The 13,565-nt window shown below is 32.4% G+C and overlaps 1 protein-coding gene across 11 annotated transcripts in view; it reads left to right on the top strand.

Annotated features, from left to right (window-relative positions):
• Positions 1–13,565, top strand: part of LOC126749239 (uncharacterized) — an 89,190-nt gene that overhangs the window by 63,175 nt on the left and 12,450 nt on the right. For 4 of the 11 annotated variants that reach the window (XM_050458933.1, XM_050458931.1, XM_050458936.1 and 1 more), the window contains exons 1-6: positions 224–559; positions 5,726–9,848; positions 9,980–10,047; positions 10,099–10,209; positions 10,399–10,541; positions 12,003–12,812. In XM_050458933.1, the coding sequence (XP_050314890.1) occupies positions 5,803–9,848; positions 9,980–10,047; positions 10,099–10,209; positions 10,399–10,541; positions 12,003–12,812 (5,178 nt within the window). In that variant the 5' untranslated portion in view covers positions 224–559; positions 5,726–5,802. Of the gene's footprint in view, positions 1–222; positions 560–5,725; positions 9,849–9,979; positions 10,048–10,098; positions 10,210–10,398; positions 10,542–12,002; positions 12,813–13,565 lie in introns of those variants that run through there. The other 7 variants (XM_050458938.1, XM_050458942.1, XM_050458939.1 and 4 more) reach the window with 7 other exon arrangements.

Here is a 13,565-nt window from a genome sequence, read left to right as displayed (position 1 = left end):
CTTAAAATAACAATTAATAGCATCTATGTAATCTATAATAATAATTATAATATAATACGTGATTTATTTAATTATCTATAGTCCTTATCTGTACTTTAAATTAACCTAATAGGGTTTTACAATGGTGACGTCACACTTCCCGATGCGCGACATTGATTAATGCATTTGGCAACAGCGCTAACATTGTATGTCCACTGTCATAATTGTCAAAACTATCAAGCAACAAACGGTCCCAGGCGGCAGATCAGCATTTGTTTTTGTGTTTTGTTGATTTTACCAAGGAGACGCCGAAAATTCGAAACAGTTCCAAAGTTATAAAGGGAGAGTGCTGTTATTTCAATTTTAGAAAAATCTGCGAATATTCCTCTATCGCCTGAAGTTACCAGTACCAAGTGATAATTTAATTGTGCCAGAAAATTTTGTATACATAGGAACTTGGATATACTTTAGGTTGCAATATTTAGAGTGGACTTAAATCCCTGTGCTCCACCTATATTCCCGAGAGTTATCCTTTTTACCTATCCCAATTATCCTTAAGTCTATCCCTATTCATAAAATGGTAAGATTTTTTCGCCTTTTCTTATGTGGGAATTTAATGTTGTTAGATAACCTAACCTAGATTAAAATTTGCTAATTCAGCTGCTTATAGTTAAATGGCCCATTATAAATTCCAAGCAAATACTTATCAGTATAATATGTACAGAAGGCCACCGAGTTTGTGTTCTTTTTAAAATATGATAGGGAAAGCAAATTAAAGGTTAGTGCCAAGGTTATGACAGACCTTTAAATGCTATGCTTAAATGAAATAGTCTAATCTGCTAGTAACACAACTTTCCAGAATATTTTCAAAATAGATTTGCCGAATAAGTTAATAAGTAAGAGTAAAGTTTTAAACCTATATCTTCTAATGTTCACCCTTTGCACTTCAGGGCTCTAAAGCAGAGCCATTTAAAATTTGTCTTCAAACTTGAGAGCTCCCCTATGGAGTGCAAAGGGTTAAATATATCTAAGTACTTAAAATGTTTATTTAAATTCATTCATATTCTGTTAACTGGGCTAAATAAGAAATAACAGGTCCAACAGTTAGGTATATGAAGAAGAGGATGAGTTGGACTCAAACATAATCAGGCCAAATAAAGACAAACATTCAGGGCTTTTTATAAACCCACAGAGTATATCAAAAGCAAAACAGACACCATAGTATTCTCTTCTTTTACTAAGTTCGGTTATAATATTTATGACATAATGTTGAGCAAAACATTAAGTGATATACCTTGGCATGGCAATTTATACCTGATCAATTTAATATAACTTGTGTTGTACCATCTCTCTATTATCAGGCACAGGCAATATCATCAACTTGTATTGCCTGTGCCTGATAATATGGTGACCAAGATACTTTCAGAGGCAATTTGGCTTTTGGCATAATAGGTCTACAGTGTTGGCAATAAACCATCTGGTCATCTATGTTTTGAAGTCAATAAGGAGACCTTCATATCATATCTGGACCTGACCACAGCATTTGACTGTGTTGCTCATAGTATTTTTTTTAGAAAACTTGTGTCTATGGTTTGCACTCAGAATTGTATATTTATTTATGCAATTTTAAAATTTACAAGATGTTTAATAATTATTCCTTAAAAATATGCTAAGCATTTGATAGAGTCTCACTAAGCACCTAAATGTTTCGAAAATTTTATTGTTTTACAGATCTACTTGTAAATAAGTATCAATACCAAGACTAATAAAATAAGATACTAATACATACATAAAAGAAACATTTTTAACCATTAATGCACTAAGAGAATAATTTCTCAAACTGATTCCATTTTTCAACAATTATTTGCCTACCATGCTTTTTAAATTAATTTATGTTTTTATAGCCTCTGATTTCTATAGGTATTGTATTATATGCTGTTAAACCAATATCATTAATGTACTTAAAATTCAAATTAATATTAATTAAGGGGGAGTGGAATCTGTTCATCATGTTGGACTCTTGCTGTAATTATGTGTCCTAGTAGTGTAGAAAGTATGTGAATATTCATGTTTGTAAATACAAATGGTAAATACATACATGGACCACTATTTCTAACATTAACATTAAAAATAAGTTCTATTGGGTACCATCTATCTTTTTTATATATAATTTTAAAAATGTATGTTTGAATTATATTTAATTTCTATCTCTATCATTTCTATCTATCCAAACCAAAATACCATGTCAAACTAGTGATCCATAAACTAATAGAATGGATTTTCTTGACATACATAGATTCAGGACTGTGTAACACATCAAAAGTAATTTATTAGCAATACCTGTAGTTCTACCTTAAATGCCACAGAGCTAAATCTTGCGTCCAATCCTGTTCCTTATCTATATAAACTCTGTTACAAACTGAAGTTAAAAGGCAAAATAAGGTTATATGCTGATGATACTCTTTTTATTTATAGTGGCTCTTCAATTAAAAGTATAAAAGAATATATAAAACATGACTTTGAAGTTCTTAAATGCTGAAAAATCAGGATATATAATTGTGTCCTCTTAAAAAATGTCAAATAAACAACCATTACTTTTAGAGTTTTTTAATTAAAATAGTTAGAAAAGGTTTAGGTTAGTTAGGAACAACACATTGGAATTTAAAAAAATATTGTATGTCCCAGTGGGTATTTTACAACAACTTTCATATACTGTTCCCTAACACTTGCTTAGATCTATTTATTATTTTCTTGCTCACTGTTGCATACAATATTTGACAAGTGTATGATTTCCAACAGAACACCATTTATTAAAAACTCAAAAAAAACAAATCTTCGATATGTAGCTATGATTTTTCCAAAGCAATCAATATGCAAAACATGATATAAATCTTATAGTCAGAAGTGAGGTTAGGTCTCTATAGGTATGAACCTAATTGAGATACTTCCATATATGCCTCATAAACTTCCGAAAACAATGTACAAAAGTCTCAGATAGGCAAGAAAAATTCTTCTGTTATTCATAAATTACCATGTTCTATTATCACATTTTTGTGAGGTTATGTTGGGTCAAGTTCAAAATGCATTTTATCAGGAACAAATACTTTCTCTCTTTTTTATATTCCTAGGGTCTAGTCTAAAGCTATTCAACTAAATAATTCAGATTTGACTGAAGCATAACATTGCTTCTGAACTCACCAAGAATTTTTTTAGTAGATATACAGCTCAAGATTATATGAGACAAGTAAATGTGGAGGAGACATTTTTCTTTAATCAAGATAACTATGTTTGCAGATGAGACCACCATCATTTGGCATGGAAAACACATTGACTATCTGAGAATGTTTTTGGACGCTGACTTGCTCATGATTAATAATAATAATAAGCTTTATTTCCAACAGGTTACACATACCCAGTTACAGGAAAATCAATTAAATATATAAATGTACAAGTATGAATGCATGAACTGTATTAGATTCATGCAACTAAACTATAAAAGAATTGCTATATAATAAAAAAAAAAGTAGTGAGTTTGAGAAAATAAATAATAAAAAATCAACACTAAATTAGGATAAGAATCAAGTAAAGTTTTGATACATAAAGTGAATAGGACTCTGGTACAGAATGTTGGACCTGGCTGTGTCCAAGTTAAAAGCTGGACACTGTCTAGATCCTGGGCGTGGTATATGTAAGCAAATCCTTTGCAAAAGGGATGGGCAGTCAATTTTATGGTTAAGTAAATTAAACTAGAATTTCACCGAATGTATTTCTCTCCTCTTCGCAAGTGACCGTTCAGTATATCTAGAGAGCAGCAGGTTATGGTTAAAACCCCTTGGAGGATAGACTACATCATCCTTAAATGTTTGGCAATCAACTGATTCTAATAGGTGAATGTGCTGTAAATGGGAGACCAAATGAGGGAGCTGTAGTCCAGCCTGGATCTAACAAATGCATAGTAGAGAGCATCTCTCATGATTAGGGAATGATGCAATGCAAATCGACTTTCTTGAATGAATGAATGAAATACATAATTACAGTGTGCAGTAGGGTGTCATCACGCTGCTATGCCCTTATAGAATATTTTCTAAGAATTTAGACATTTACATGGCAAAAAATGCTTATTATGCCCTTGTGGAGTCACATCTTCGCTATGGGATTTGTTTCGGAAGATCATATGCCCATTATCTCTTTAATAATACAGTATTTGTTGATATCCTCTGGTCGTACTGACTTAATTTGATAAGGCTTTGTCAATAAGTCAGTTTGGGATAATAAAGTTACTATTTAAATTTGAACACTGTACTGTTGCTAGAAATGGATCATTAGCAGAGCCTGTCTGAAATAATAATAATCTATATTCAAGTATAAGTTTATACATATACAATGAAAAGGCAAGAGTGCAGTTGAACATAATTTGTTCAGCTGATTTATACACTTATCCTTAAGGAGAAGTAGACATACATTCCTTCAGCAAAATAAAAAAAGATTCTAATGCTAATAAATTCAAGAAGAAAAATTAATTTTTTTTAAATTATATCATAAAACTAGATGATGTGTGGGTACAAGATTTGATTATTGCTGTTAAATTAAGGTAGACTATTAAATACTAAAAGATCTCTCGATTTTTGCGGATTAATCTCTAGATATGATGATCCCATTGAAACGCAAATTAAGGATATTAACATCTGTCCTGAATGTGATTTTTTGAAACAAGTATTGAGGAGACTTTAACTTTATATTATTTTATGATACAATAGACATCTATAAATAAAACGTCTTTGTTTCATATTTACTCACCCGGTGGCCTCCAGTTTATAACTTGCTGGTTGTCTACGGCGAATATCATGAATAAGCAATATTTTTGAAATCGTTCTATTTTCTCATAATAATCTGCAGTTAAAAAAGGTCCATAAACAGCATCACAATGATTAAAAACAGAGAGAACCATTGTATCGCATAAAACTTTTTTTTAATTAAGAAAATATCTCAAGTTATATAAGGCATGAAGATTCCCTGTATATTTTTTGAATGCCCATAGAAATATTAATTCGTTATCTAAAATAAGCCCGAAATGTTTGCATTCTGATTTCATAGCAAGAATCTCATCGCCAATCTTTAAGATAACTCTTTTAGTCAGATGTTTAAGATCAGTAGGCCTGCCAAAAAACATCACAAAGGATTTACTTGGGCTCAAGTGGAGAGCATGGTCTTTAGATCTTCACTTACAGAAAGACATACTTTTGTATTTTGCATTTTTATATATTTTGTATTTTTGTAATTATATATAATATAATTATTCTAATTAATCTGAATTAATCTGATTGAACTCTGATGAAAACCAAGATATTCCAAGACTAGTAATAACGTATCATGGTCTATGGTATCAAATGCCTTGGAACAATCGAGTAGATTCAATTATTAAAATATCCTGCCATATAATAGAGAAACTACAAGTAATTTCGGTTAATGTTTGTATTGTAAACAAGAGGCATCCGAAGGATGTGCAGGGGAATACCAAGGAAGTCTTGTACACTAAGGCATCAAATCAATAACACCAATTTGTAATAAACAAGTTCTTATTGTTCTTGATATTAATTATGGGTTCAAAAGACCTTACCGAACTTAAAATTCTAATAAAGATAGACTCTAGTAAGGTCTAAGTACCTCTATAGACTCTATACTAGGCCTCAACCAATATAGTCATGTTTTGCTTCTTATTCTACATTATTCTTTCTTTTTTTTTCAGATTTTCTGGTTTAAGCACTGACATGTGTCAAAAGATTTCAGTACAGAACCGCAACCCGAGTTGCCGCTGCTGATACGATGGATAGCGATTTTACATTCCCTGGATGTTCAAACGATCTTGATCGTGATGTCAAAGCAGCCCTCCAAAAGGTTTATAACATTAAAAGTTCGGCTTCTCGACCATTTTTTACCACAAATATTAATTTAATTGAAAATCCTATATCTTTTAGTAATCTTATCTATGGAGACAAGGATGAAGCATGCAGTACACAGAATAACAGAGTCAAACCTTGGGAAATATGTGCAGTGCACATGAATAATATTGAATTTCCGTGGTTAGTTGAAGATCCTGAAGTTGTAACGCCTTTCTGTCATCCTCAATCCTTTCTTAATGAAAACATGACAGAATTTAGACATAGACTTTCCCCAACTCGTGATGTAGATAGTGACAGTGACAATGACAGTTTTTTAAATAGTGAGATTCTTAAACGGATGGAAAATGTCAATGCAGAATGCCAGACTTCCAGAATATCCACAATCAGTGAGACGAAACAAATTAAATTGAAAATTGAGAGTTCCAAAACTGATGATATTTCACTATTAAAAAAAAGAGTATGTAAAGCACTTGAAGATGCTATGAGAACAAATTCGTCAAAGGCAGATTTAAAGATTCTGATTAAGTTTAATAAAAGTTCGGACGATTTGTCCACATCGTCATCCATTGAGAGTAGAGTGAGTGCGAGTACAGAAAATGAGTCCTCACAATCTTCTTCTAGCAAGGAAAACTATTTCTTTGGCACTATACCAAGTTCAGCAGCTGCTCAAGCAAAATTGACTAGACAATCTAATATTGTCCAAGAAAAACATGCAGTTTTCCAGAGTAAGGTTAAAAATATTACAGCAAGCAGTAGCTTATATAAAAAAAAAATCAAGAAGAAGAAGCAATTCAGAAATTTGCCAGAAGTAAATGGAAACGTAATTCAAGTAAATAAAAAGAGAGACGCAAATCATTCCAAAGATATTCAGTTTACCCCTGGCACAACTGAAAATTGTCCCTTAGCTTCAAAAGTTATACCTGATAATGAAGTTCCTAAAACTGTATCCCTTACTCAGAATGAACTAACAGATAGTGAACCTCAGAGGTTCCCTGTTGAAGAAAATAAAAAAAATGGGCCTGTGTCACAAACTTACCATTCAGTATGCCTAAAAAAATTCTTGGAGGAAAAACATAAAAGGTGTCTTGTGGATAGAGAAACAGAAAATAATTCTACAACAGCTAACCACAGTGCACAAGAAGTACTAATAGAAAACCAACCATTTAATTGCAAGGAAAAAAGAACTGAAATCACTTATTTGCCTAAAATGGTAATGAAGGGGCCATTGATAGACAAATTTATGAGAAGTATACAAAGAAAACCTAACAGGGCCTCGGGAGAAGAACAGCCCAATTCATTTGATGAAATTGAGGTAGTTTCCAGTGGTCCCAATAAACAAAAATGTTCTCAAATGGAAGTTAGTTCCAGTGAAACCAGTTCACAAGAAAGCTCCATCCACAGTCAACAAGAAGAAAACACTGAAACAGAAAACAATTCCATTGTTTCAAGTATACAAGAAACTTTCTTTGGGGACAGTTCTCCTGAGACCAGCCAGGAAGCAGATCGTGAATTCAGATTCACTGATGAGATTTTAGATGACATTATGTTAGATATAAAGATACAAAAACGTAAAAATAAAAAAATCAGGAATAATAATCGTTCTTCCTCAAGAAAAAGGATTGCTTGGTCTTCAAGCAGTGTCAAACGGTCAAAAAGAACCAAATCTTTACCTCCTGACTATTTTCACCGTAAACCTCTTGTTAAGCAATCCAACGATACGTCTGGCAATCAGAGTATGCCATGTTCAAGTACAGCTTCTCAGTGGTCGAAAACATTTAAAAGAAGATCTAGAGAACGGACAAAATCTGGCAGCAGTAAATTATCAATGGTTCCAAAAAAATCTGCTCAAGTACATGATACTCATGAAGAAACAAAGCCAAGCGAACCTAAACCTCTTAGCAGTGATGACGACGTAATCGTTATTAATAGTTCACAAGAATCAGATTATACTACTATTGAACCAATTGCTAAATTAGCCCCTTTATTACAAAAGCCGTTTGCTACTGTAAAACCTTGTAAAAGTTCATTACCTCAAATTCAAAGTACTCAAGCCAAAGGAACCAATCTCTCGGTAAGTAATAGTAACTCCACTGAGCACGTTGCTCTTGTTGACAATAAACAGACCAGCGTTTCTAAAGAACATCCTAAATCTACAACATCTCCCCAAACCTTACCTGAAAGTTCCTCAGAAATTCCAAGCGTAAGCCCAAATAAACTAGTCACAAAACAAGTAGCGTCTTCCCGTAAAACAAAGAAGAAAGTCGAAAAACGCGTGCATCGATGGGATTCAGATTCAAGCATTGAAGCTCTAACTTATATGTCGTTTAAAGAGTTCATGGCAAGAAAGCGTGCAAGGGAAAAAGAAAGGGAAGAAGCAAGGCTTGCAAAGACCCCTAATAAACCAACTATTCTAAAGAAATCTTCGACAAAAATTAATAGCGTTAAGAAAACTGTCAGATTTAAGGATATTGAAGTGGACGAGGATAAGATAAGGCCCAAACTTATTAGTCCTAAGAGAAAAGCAAAGATGCAACAATTGAAACCTGTTGAAAAACCAGCATTTGCAAGAAAAGTTCCTCTCAATATTCAGAATGCTGTTGAAGATTCCTGCAGTGGAAGTTCTCAGAACAGTAAAGTGATTAATCCTAAGAAAAAGGAGACAATGCAACAAGTGGAACCTGTTGAAAAACCAGCATTTGAAAGAAGAGTTCCACTCAATATTCAGAATGCTGTTGAAGATTCCTGCAGTGAAAGTTCTCAGAACAGTAAAGTGATTAATCCTAAGAAAAAGGAGACAATGCAACAAGTGGAACCTGTTGAAAAACCAGCATTTGAAAGAAGAGTTCCACTCAATATTCAGAAGGCTGTTGAAGATTCCTGCAGTGGAAGTTCTCAGAACAGTAAAGTGATTAATCCTAAAAAAAAGGAGACAATGCAACAAGTGGAACCTGTTGAAAAACCAGCATTTGAAAGAAGAGTTCCACTCAATATTCAGAAGGCTGTTGAAGATTCCTGCAGTGGAAGTTCTCAGAACAGTAAAGTGATTAATCCTAAGAAAAAGGAGACAATGCATCAAGTGGAACCTGTTGAAAAACCAGCATTTGTAAGAAAAGTTCCACTCAATATTCAGAATGCTATTGAAGATGTCTGTAGTGGAAGTTCTCAGAACAGTAAAGTGATTAATCCTAAGAAAAAGGAGACAATGCAACAAGTGGAACCTGTTGAAAAACCAGCATTTGTAAGAAAAGTTCCACTCAATATTCAGAATGCTATTGAAGATGTCTGTAGTGAAAGTGCCCAGAACAGTAAATTTATTAATCCTAAGAAAAAGGCAACAATGCAACAACAGGAACCTGTTGAAAAACCAGAATTTGAAAGAAGAGTTCCACTCAATATTCAGAAGGCTGTTGAAGATATCTGTAGTGAAAGTGCTCAGAACAGTAAATTTATTAATCCTAAGAAAAAGGCAACAATGCAACAACTGGAACTTGTTGAAAAACCAGCATTTGAAAGAAGAGTTCCACTCAATATTCAGAAGGCTGTTGAAGATATCTGTAGTGAAAATGCTCAGAACAGTAAATTTATTAATCCTAAGAAAAAGGCAACAATGCAACAACTGGAACCTGTTGAAAAATCAGCATTTGAAAGAAAAGTTCCACTCAATATTCATAATGCTGTTAAAGATGCATGCAGTGGAAATTCTCAGAATAGTAAATTTATTAGTCCTAAGAAAAACGCAACAATGCAACAATTGGAACCTGTTGAAAAATCAACATTTGAAGAAAAACTTCCTCTTAATATTCAGAATGATGTTGAAGATGCCTGCAGTGAAAGTTCTCAGAACAGTAATTTACAATCAAGTGAGACTGACAGTCTGAAGGATGAAATAAAAACTGACCATAATGTCCATAGTTTACCCTTTATGAAAAAACGTGGGAAGAAAAAACGGTCCTTGGATAGAATGAAGAGGTAAGAGTAAAATAAAATATTATAAAAGTGAACATTAATTTTATCAGAAAAATGAGCAAGTGTGCATGCTCTGTAGCTTCAAAGGGCTAATTAGGTAGTCAGAGGCGATATTTACAACCTTTTATTTATAGGTTAGAGGAAGACGACGGGCTTTTCAATGTTCGTGTAATACTCAGTCCTGTGGAACTCGCTTTAAAAGGTAACTTTTATATAAAATTGAATTAAAATGATTTAATGCTATATCTTACAGAACAAAGGGACTACACGGTAGGGACATTTGTTTGGGCCGCGATATCCGGATACCCTTACTGGCCCGCTATTATTTGCGAAGATCCAGTTACCCAAAAACATATTTCTAAAGGTAAACGTTGTGTATAGTTAAGATTTGTGCTGATTCTGCATAGCTTTTAATACAAATTAGGCTTATCAGCAAGGACTTATATTTTGATGGTATATTTTGTTAATAAGTATATAGCTTTACATAAATCATTAAATGCACACTATACATTAAGTTTATTGAACTTAACATCTTCTTACTATTATTTTATAGGTAAACATAAGAAAAAAGTTATCAAGTATCATGTAAGATTTTTTGGAGACGCGGGAAGGCGGGCATGGGTCCACCCAAGCCACTTGATGATGTATTGCAGTCCAGAGGATCTGGAGATGCTTAGAAATAAATTTCTAATGGAGGTATGTAATTAGTGTCTCAAATAACTACAAAAATATGTAGAGATATATGTGCGTTTTTCTGTTTTGTTTGCTGTTATTATTCTGAGTTGTACTTAAACTTGTTTTCTTTGAAAAATGTTTAAGATAAGGCATTTCAATTGTATTTAAAAAAATATGTATAGTTATGTAAGAAATTTTATACAGGATAAAATACAAAGATTGCAGAGTTTTCGGAGAAATGACAGATTTTGCTAATAAAGTTGGTCTTGACCAAAGTGACTTTCTTATTTATCATAATAACATACGAAGTCTTTCTACATTTCTACATAGCTTTAATAGAGAATTTTAAATCATTGTCCTCACCTAATCAATCAACATACAAACTTAAATTTACCACAGATACCAGGATAGACTTATTATGTAACGGAGGAAATAATAATATCAGAACTCGTTAACCTTCTTTGTGTATTCTTTGGACCAATTTAATCGAGACCTTTAGCCATATACACTTTATTGAATATATAAAGTTATTAGAATCTGTTGGCGTAGAATAAATATAGATAAAAAGAGAGAACACATGTATATTAAAATTGAAAAATAGAGAAAAACAATAATTTAATAAATAGGTTTTGAACAAATCCCTATTTTACAGATATCATTACCTAATTTGATCGTTATAATTCCAAAACTTCATAGTACATTGTACATAATAGTTTCATCAATAGTTCATTGTACAATGTCATCAACTCGAAAATTGTTATTTAAATGTATTTTAACAATTCTTAGCAGTAAAAACTTGAATAAGAATAAGATTTTTGTTTGTTTAAAAAACTACTTTGTTTAACTTATTACTCTGTATATTCATAAATCCGTGACAACAACAGTGAGTTTTGAACAACAACATTTGTGTCTTCAGATAGTTTAATTCTAAACTTTATTTTGTTGAATATATAGAGTATTATATAATATGTGACGACGTCATTGGTAAAGTGACGTCGTCAAAAATATTTACATGATAAATATTTATTAAAAATAGATTATGCTTTAAATTATTAACAATATTACCGTTTATGAACTCTTTATACGTTTTTTTAATGTACTTCCGAATGTAAACACAACCCGTTTGACAAGATAACATTTCGCAAGATGACATCAGTTTTTGCTTGCGGTGTTCTCATTTTTTTTTTGCTTTAAAGATGTTATTTTTGCGCTTACAATAAGATAATATATATATTTTTACTTTTAATTCAAAATCAATAAGTTAACATTATAATATAAGTTCATATATAGCTGAAATTTTCCTCTTTTGAAAATATGTGTAAATTTGACAACAGAAAATCGATTAATACGTTTATAAACAAAACTCTCCTCTTGCCCTTGTGCACATGTTAAACTTAAACATTGTTGTTTACTAATTCTAATCTTTTAAAGAATAAACTTATTATCATTATTAAAAATAATAATCCTGTTATATATTTTCAGAGTAAAGATCCTAAGCGGGTCAAAAACTACACGGTACCTCGATTATACCGAAAGAAATGGAATCTCGCTGTCGAGGAACTCGAGATGAACAAGTGTAATTCGTACAGGAAAGTTATGAAATTTTTGGCTCGATCGTGTTCATCCAGCCGTAAGCAGAAAGCAAAATCCAATGCGGTTTCAAAGGTAGTTTCACCTGATACTTCTGCCGAAGTCTCACGTGCTACCCCCGCCGAAATCTCAGCTGATACTCCTGCCGAAGTCTTACCAGATACTTCCGCCGAAACTCTCCAGTCTAAAGACAAAGATGAGAACTTTGACAAATCTGGAAATACAATGAAAGAGATGTGCAGTGTATTACCAACTCCTGATAATAGCACTGAAATTAATGTTTCAAATGTACTAGTACAAGACGAGCTGCTGTCTGAAATGGCTAATATTTCTTCAAGCAGTAAGATTCAGGAGATAGATGTTCCCTCTGATCGTATGCAAGGCACTGCAGGCCCTTCAGATGCTGAAAGAAGTTTACAAGATTCAGTAAATAGTCCAAGAAGGTCTGGAAGGAGTCTAAAATCAGTTCAAAGGATTAACATGCAAGAATTAAGGGAAATACCTTCTGTAACAGATATTGGTGGAAATTCTGAAAACATATCTGTCACTGAAGGAGCAACTGCTGAAGGTGCCCATGAAAAGAAAGAAGATAGTCCGAGAAAAAGGCCAAAAGTGGAAGTTGATCCTCATATGTATACATTTAAATATCAGAAGGAGCTTCATAAAAGAAATAACTTGTTTAACGGGCTTCGGAATACTAAGGTAAATGTGTTTAGGTACAGGGTGTTTCATTTTGGGTACTTTTGCGGGATATCTCCGTTATTTTTAGAGATAGAGAGTTGCGGTTTTCGCGACACTGTGCTACTTTTTCGTAAAACTAGAGATGCTGTCAACTAAATTTTCATAGCCCATTTTTGAAAATTTTGAATTAAGTAAAAATTCATTCTTATATGTAGATTTTTTCCGTTAAATTTATTGGTGTAGATGTATTTTTTTTTATTAACAGTTTTTGAGTTTTAATCCAAACTTTCTTTTTTTAAACGGAAGACCCTGTATTTTTATAGTTCATAAAATTAGCCTTTTTTTACCTTTTCAAAAATATATCACAGTATGGACTTATTTTCAAAACTACGCAAATAAATAACAATTTACCACGAATCGGGAATTGTATCATTTTAATTTTTTTTGCAATAAAAAAACATATAAAATAAATATATAAATTTAACAAACAGTATAAGAAAACCACCATATAACAAAACAACATTTTTACAAGAGATGCTCAAAAGGACCATCTCCTCTGATACAAAATTGGCACATCTTTGTAACCCTTTGAATAGCATTCAAAATAATAATTTGTCTCCTTACCAGATTTTGAAATGCTAAATGAATTGCGTTTTGACGTTCTATTAGATTGCTGTATTATTTTCTATAGACTTGATCTTGTACATATCCCCATATCTGTTTTAAAAAAAAACATAAGTTTTGATTATAACTCAAAAACTGTTAATAAAAAAA

Source organism: Anthonomus grandis, chromosome 22 (assembly GCF_022605725.1).
Source record: "Anthonomus grandis grandis chromosome 22, icAntGran1.3, whole genome shotgun sequence".
Lineage (NCBI taxonomy): Eukaryota > Metazoa > Arthropoda > Insecta > Coleoptera > Curculionidae > Anthonomus > Anthonomus grandis.
This window is presented reverse-complemented; position numbering and strand designations above follow the sequence as displayed.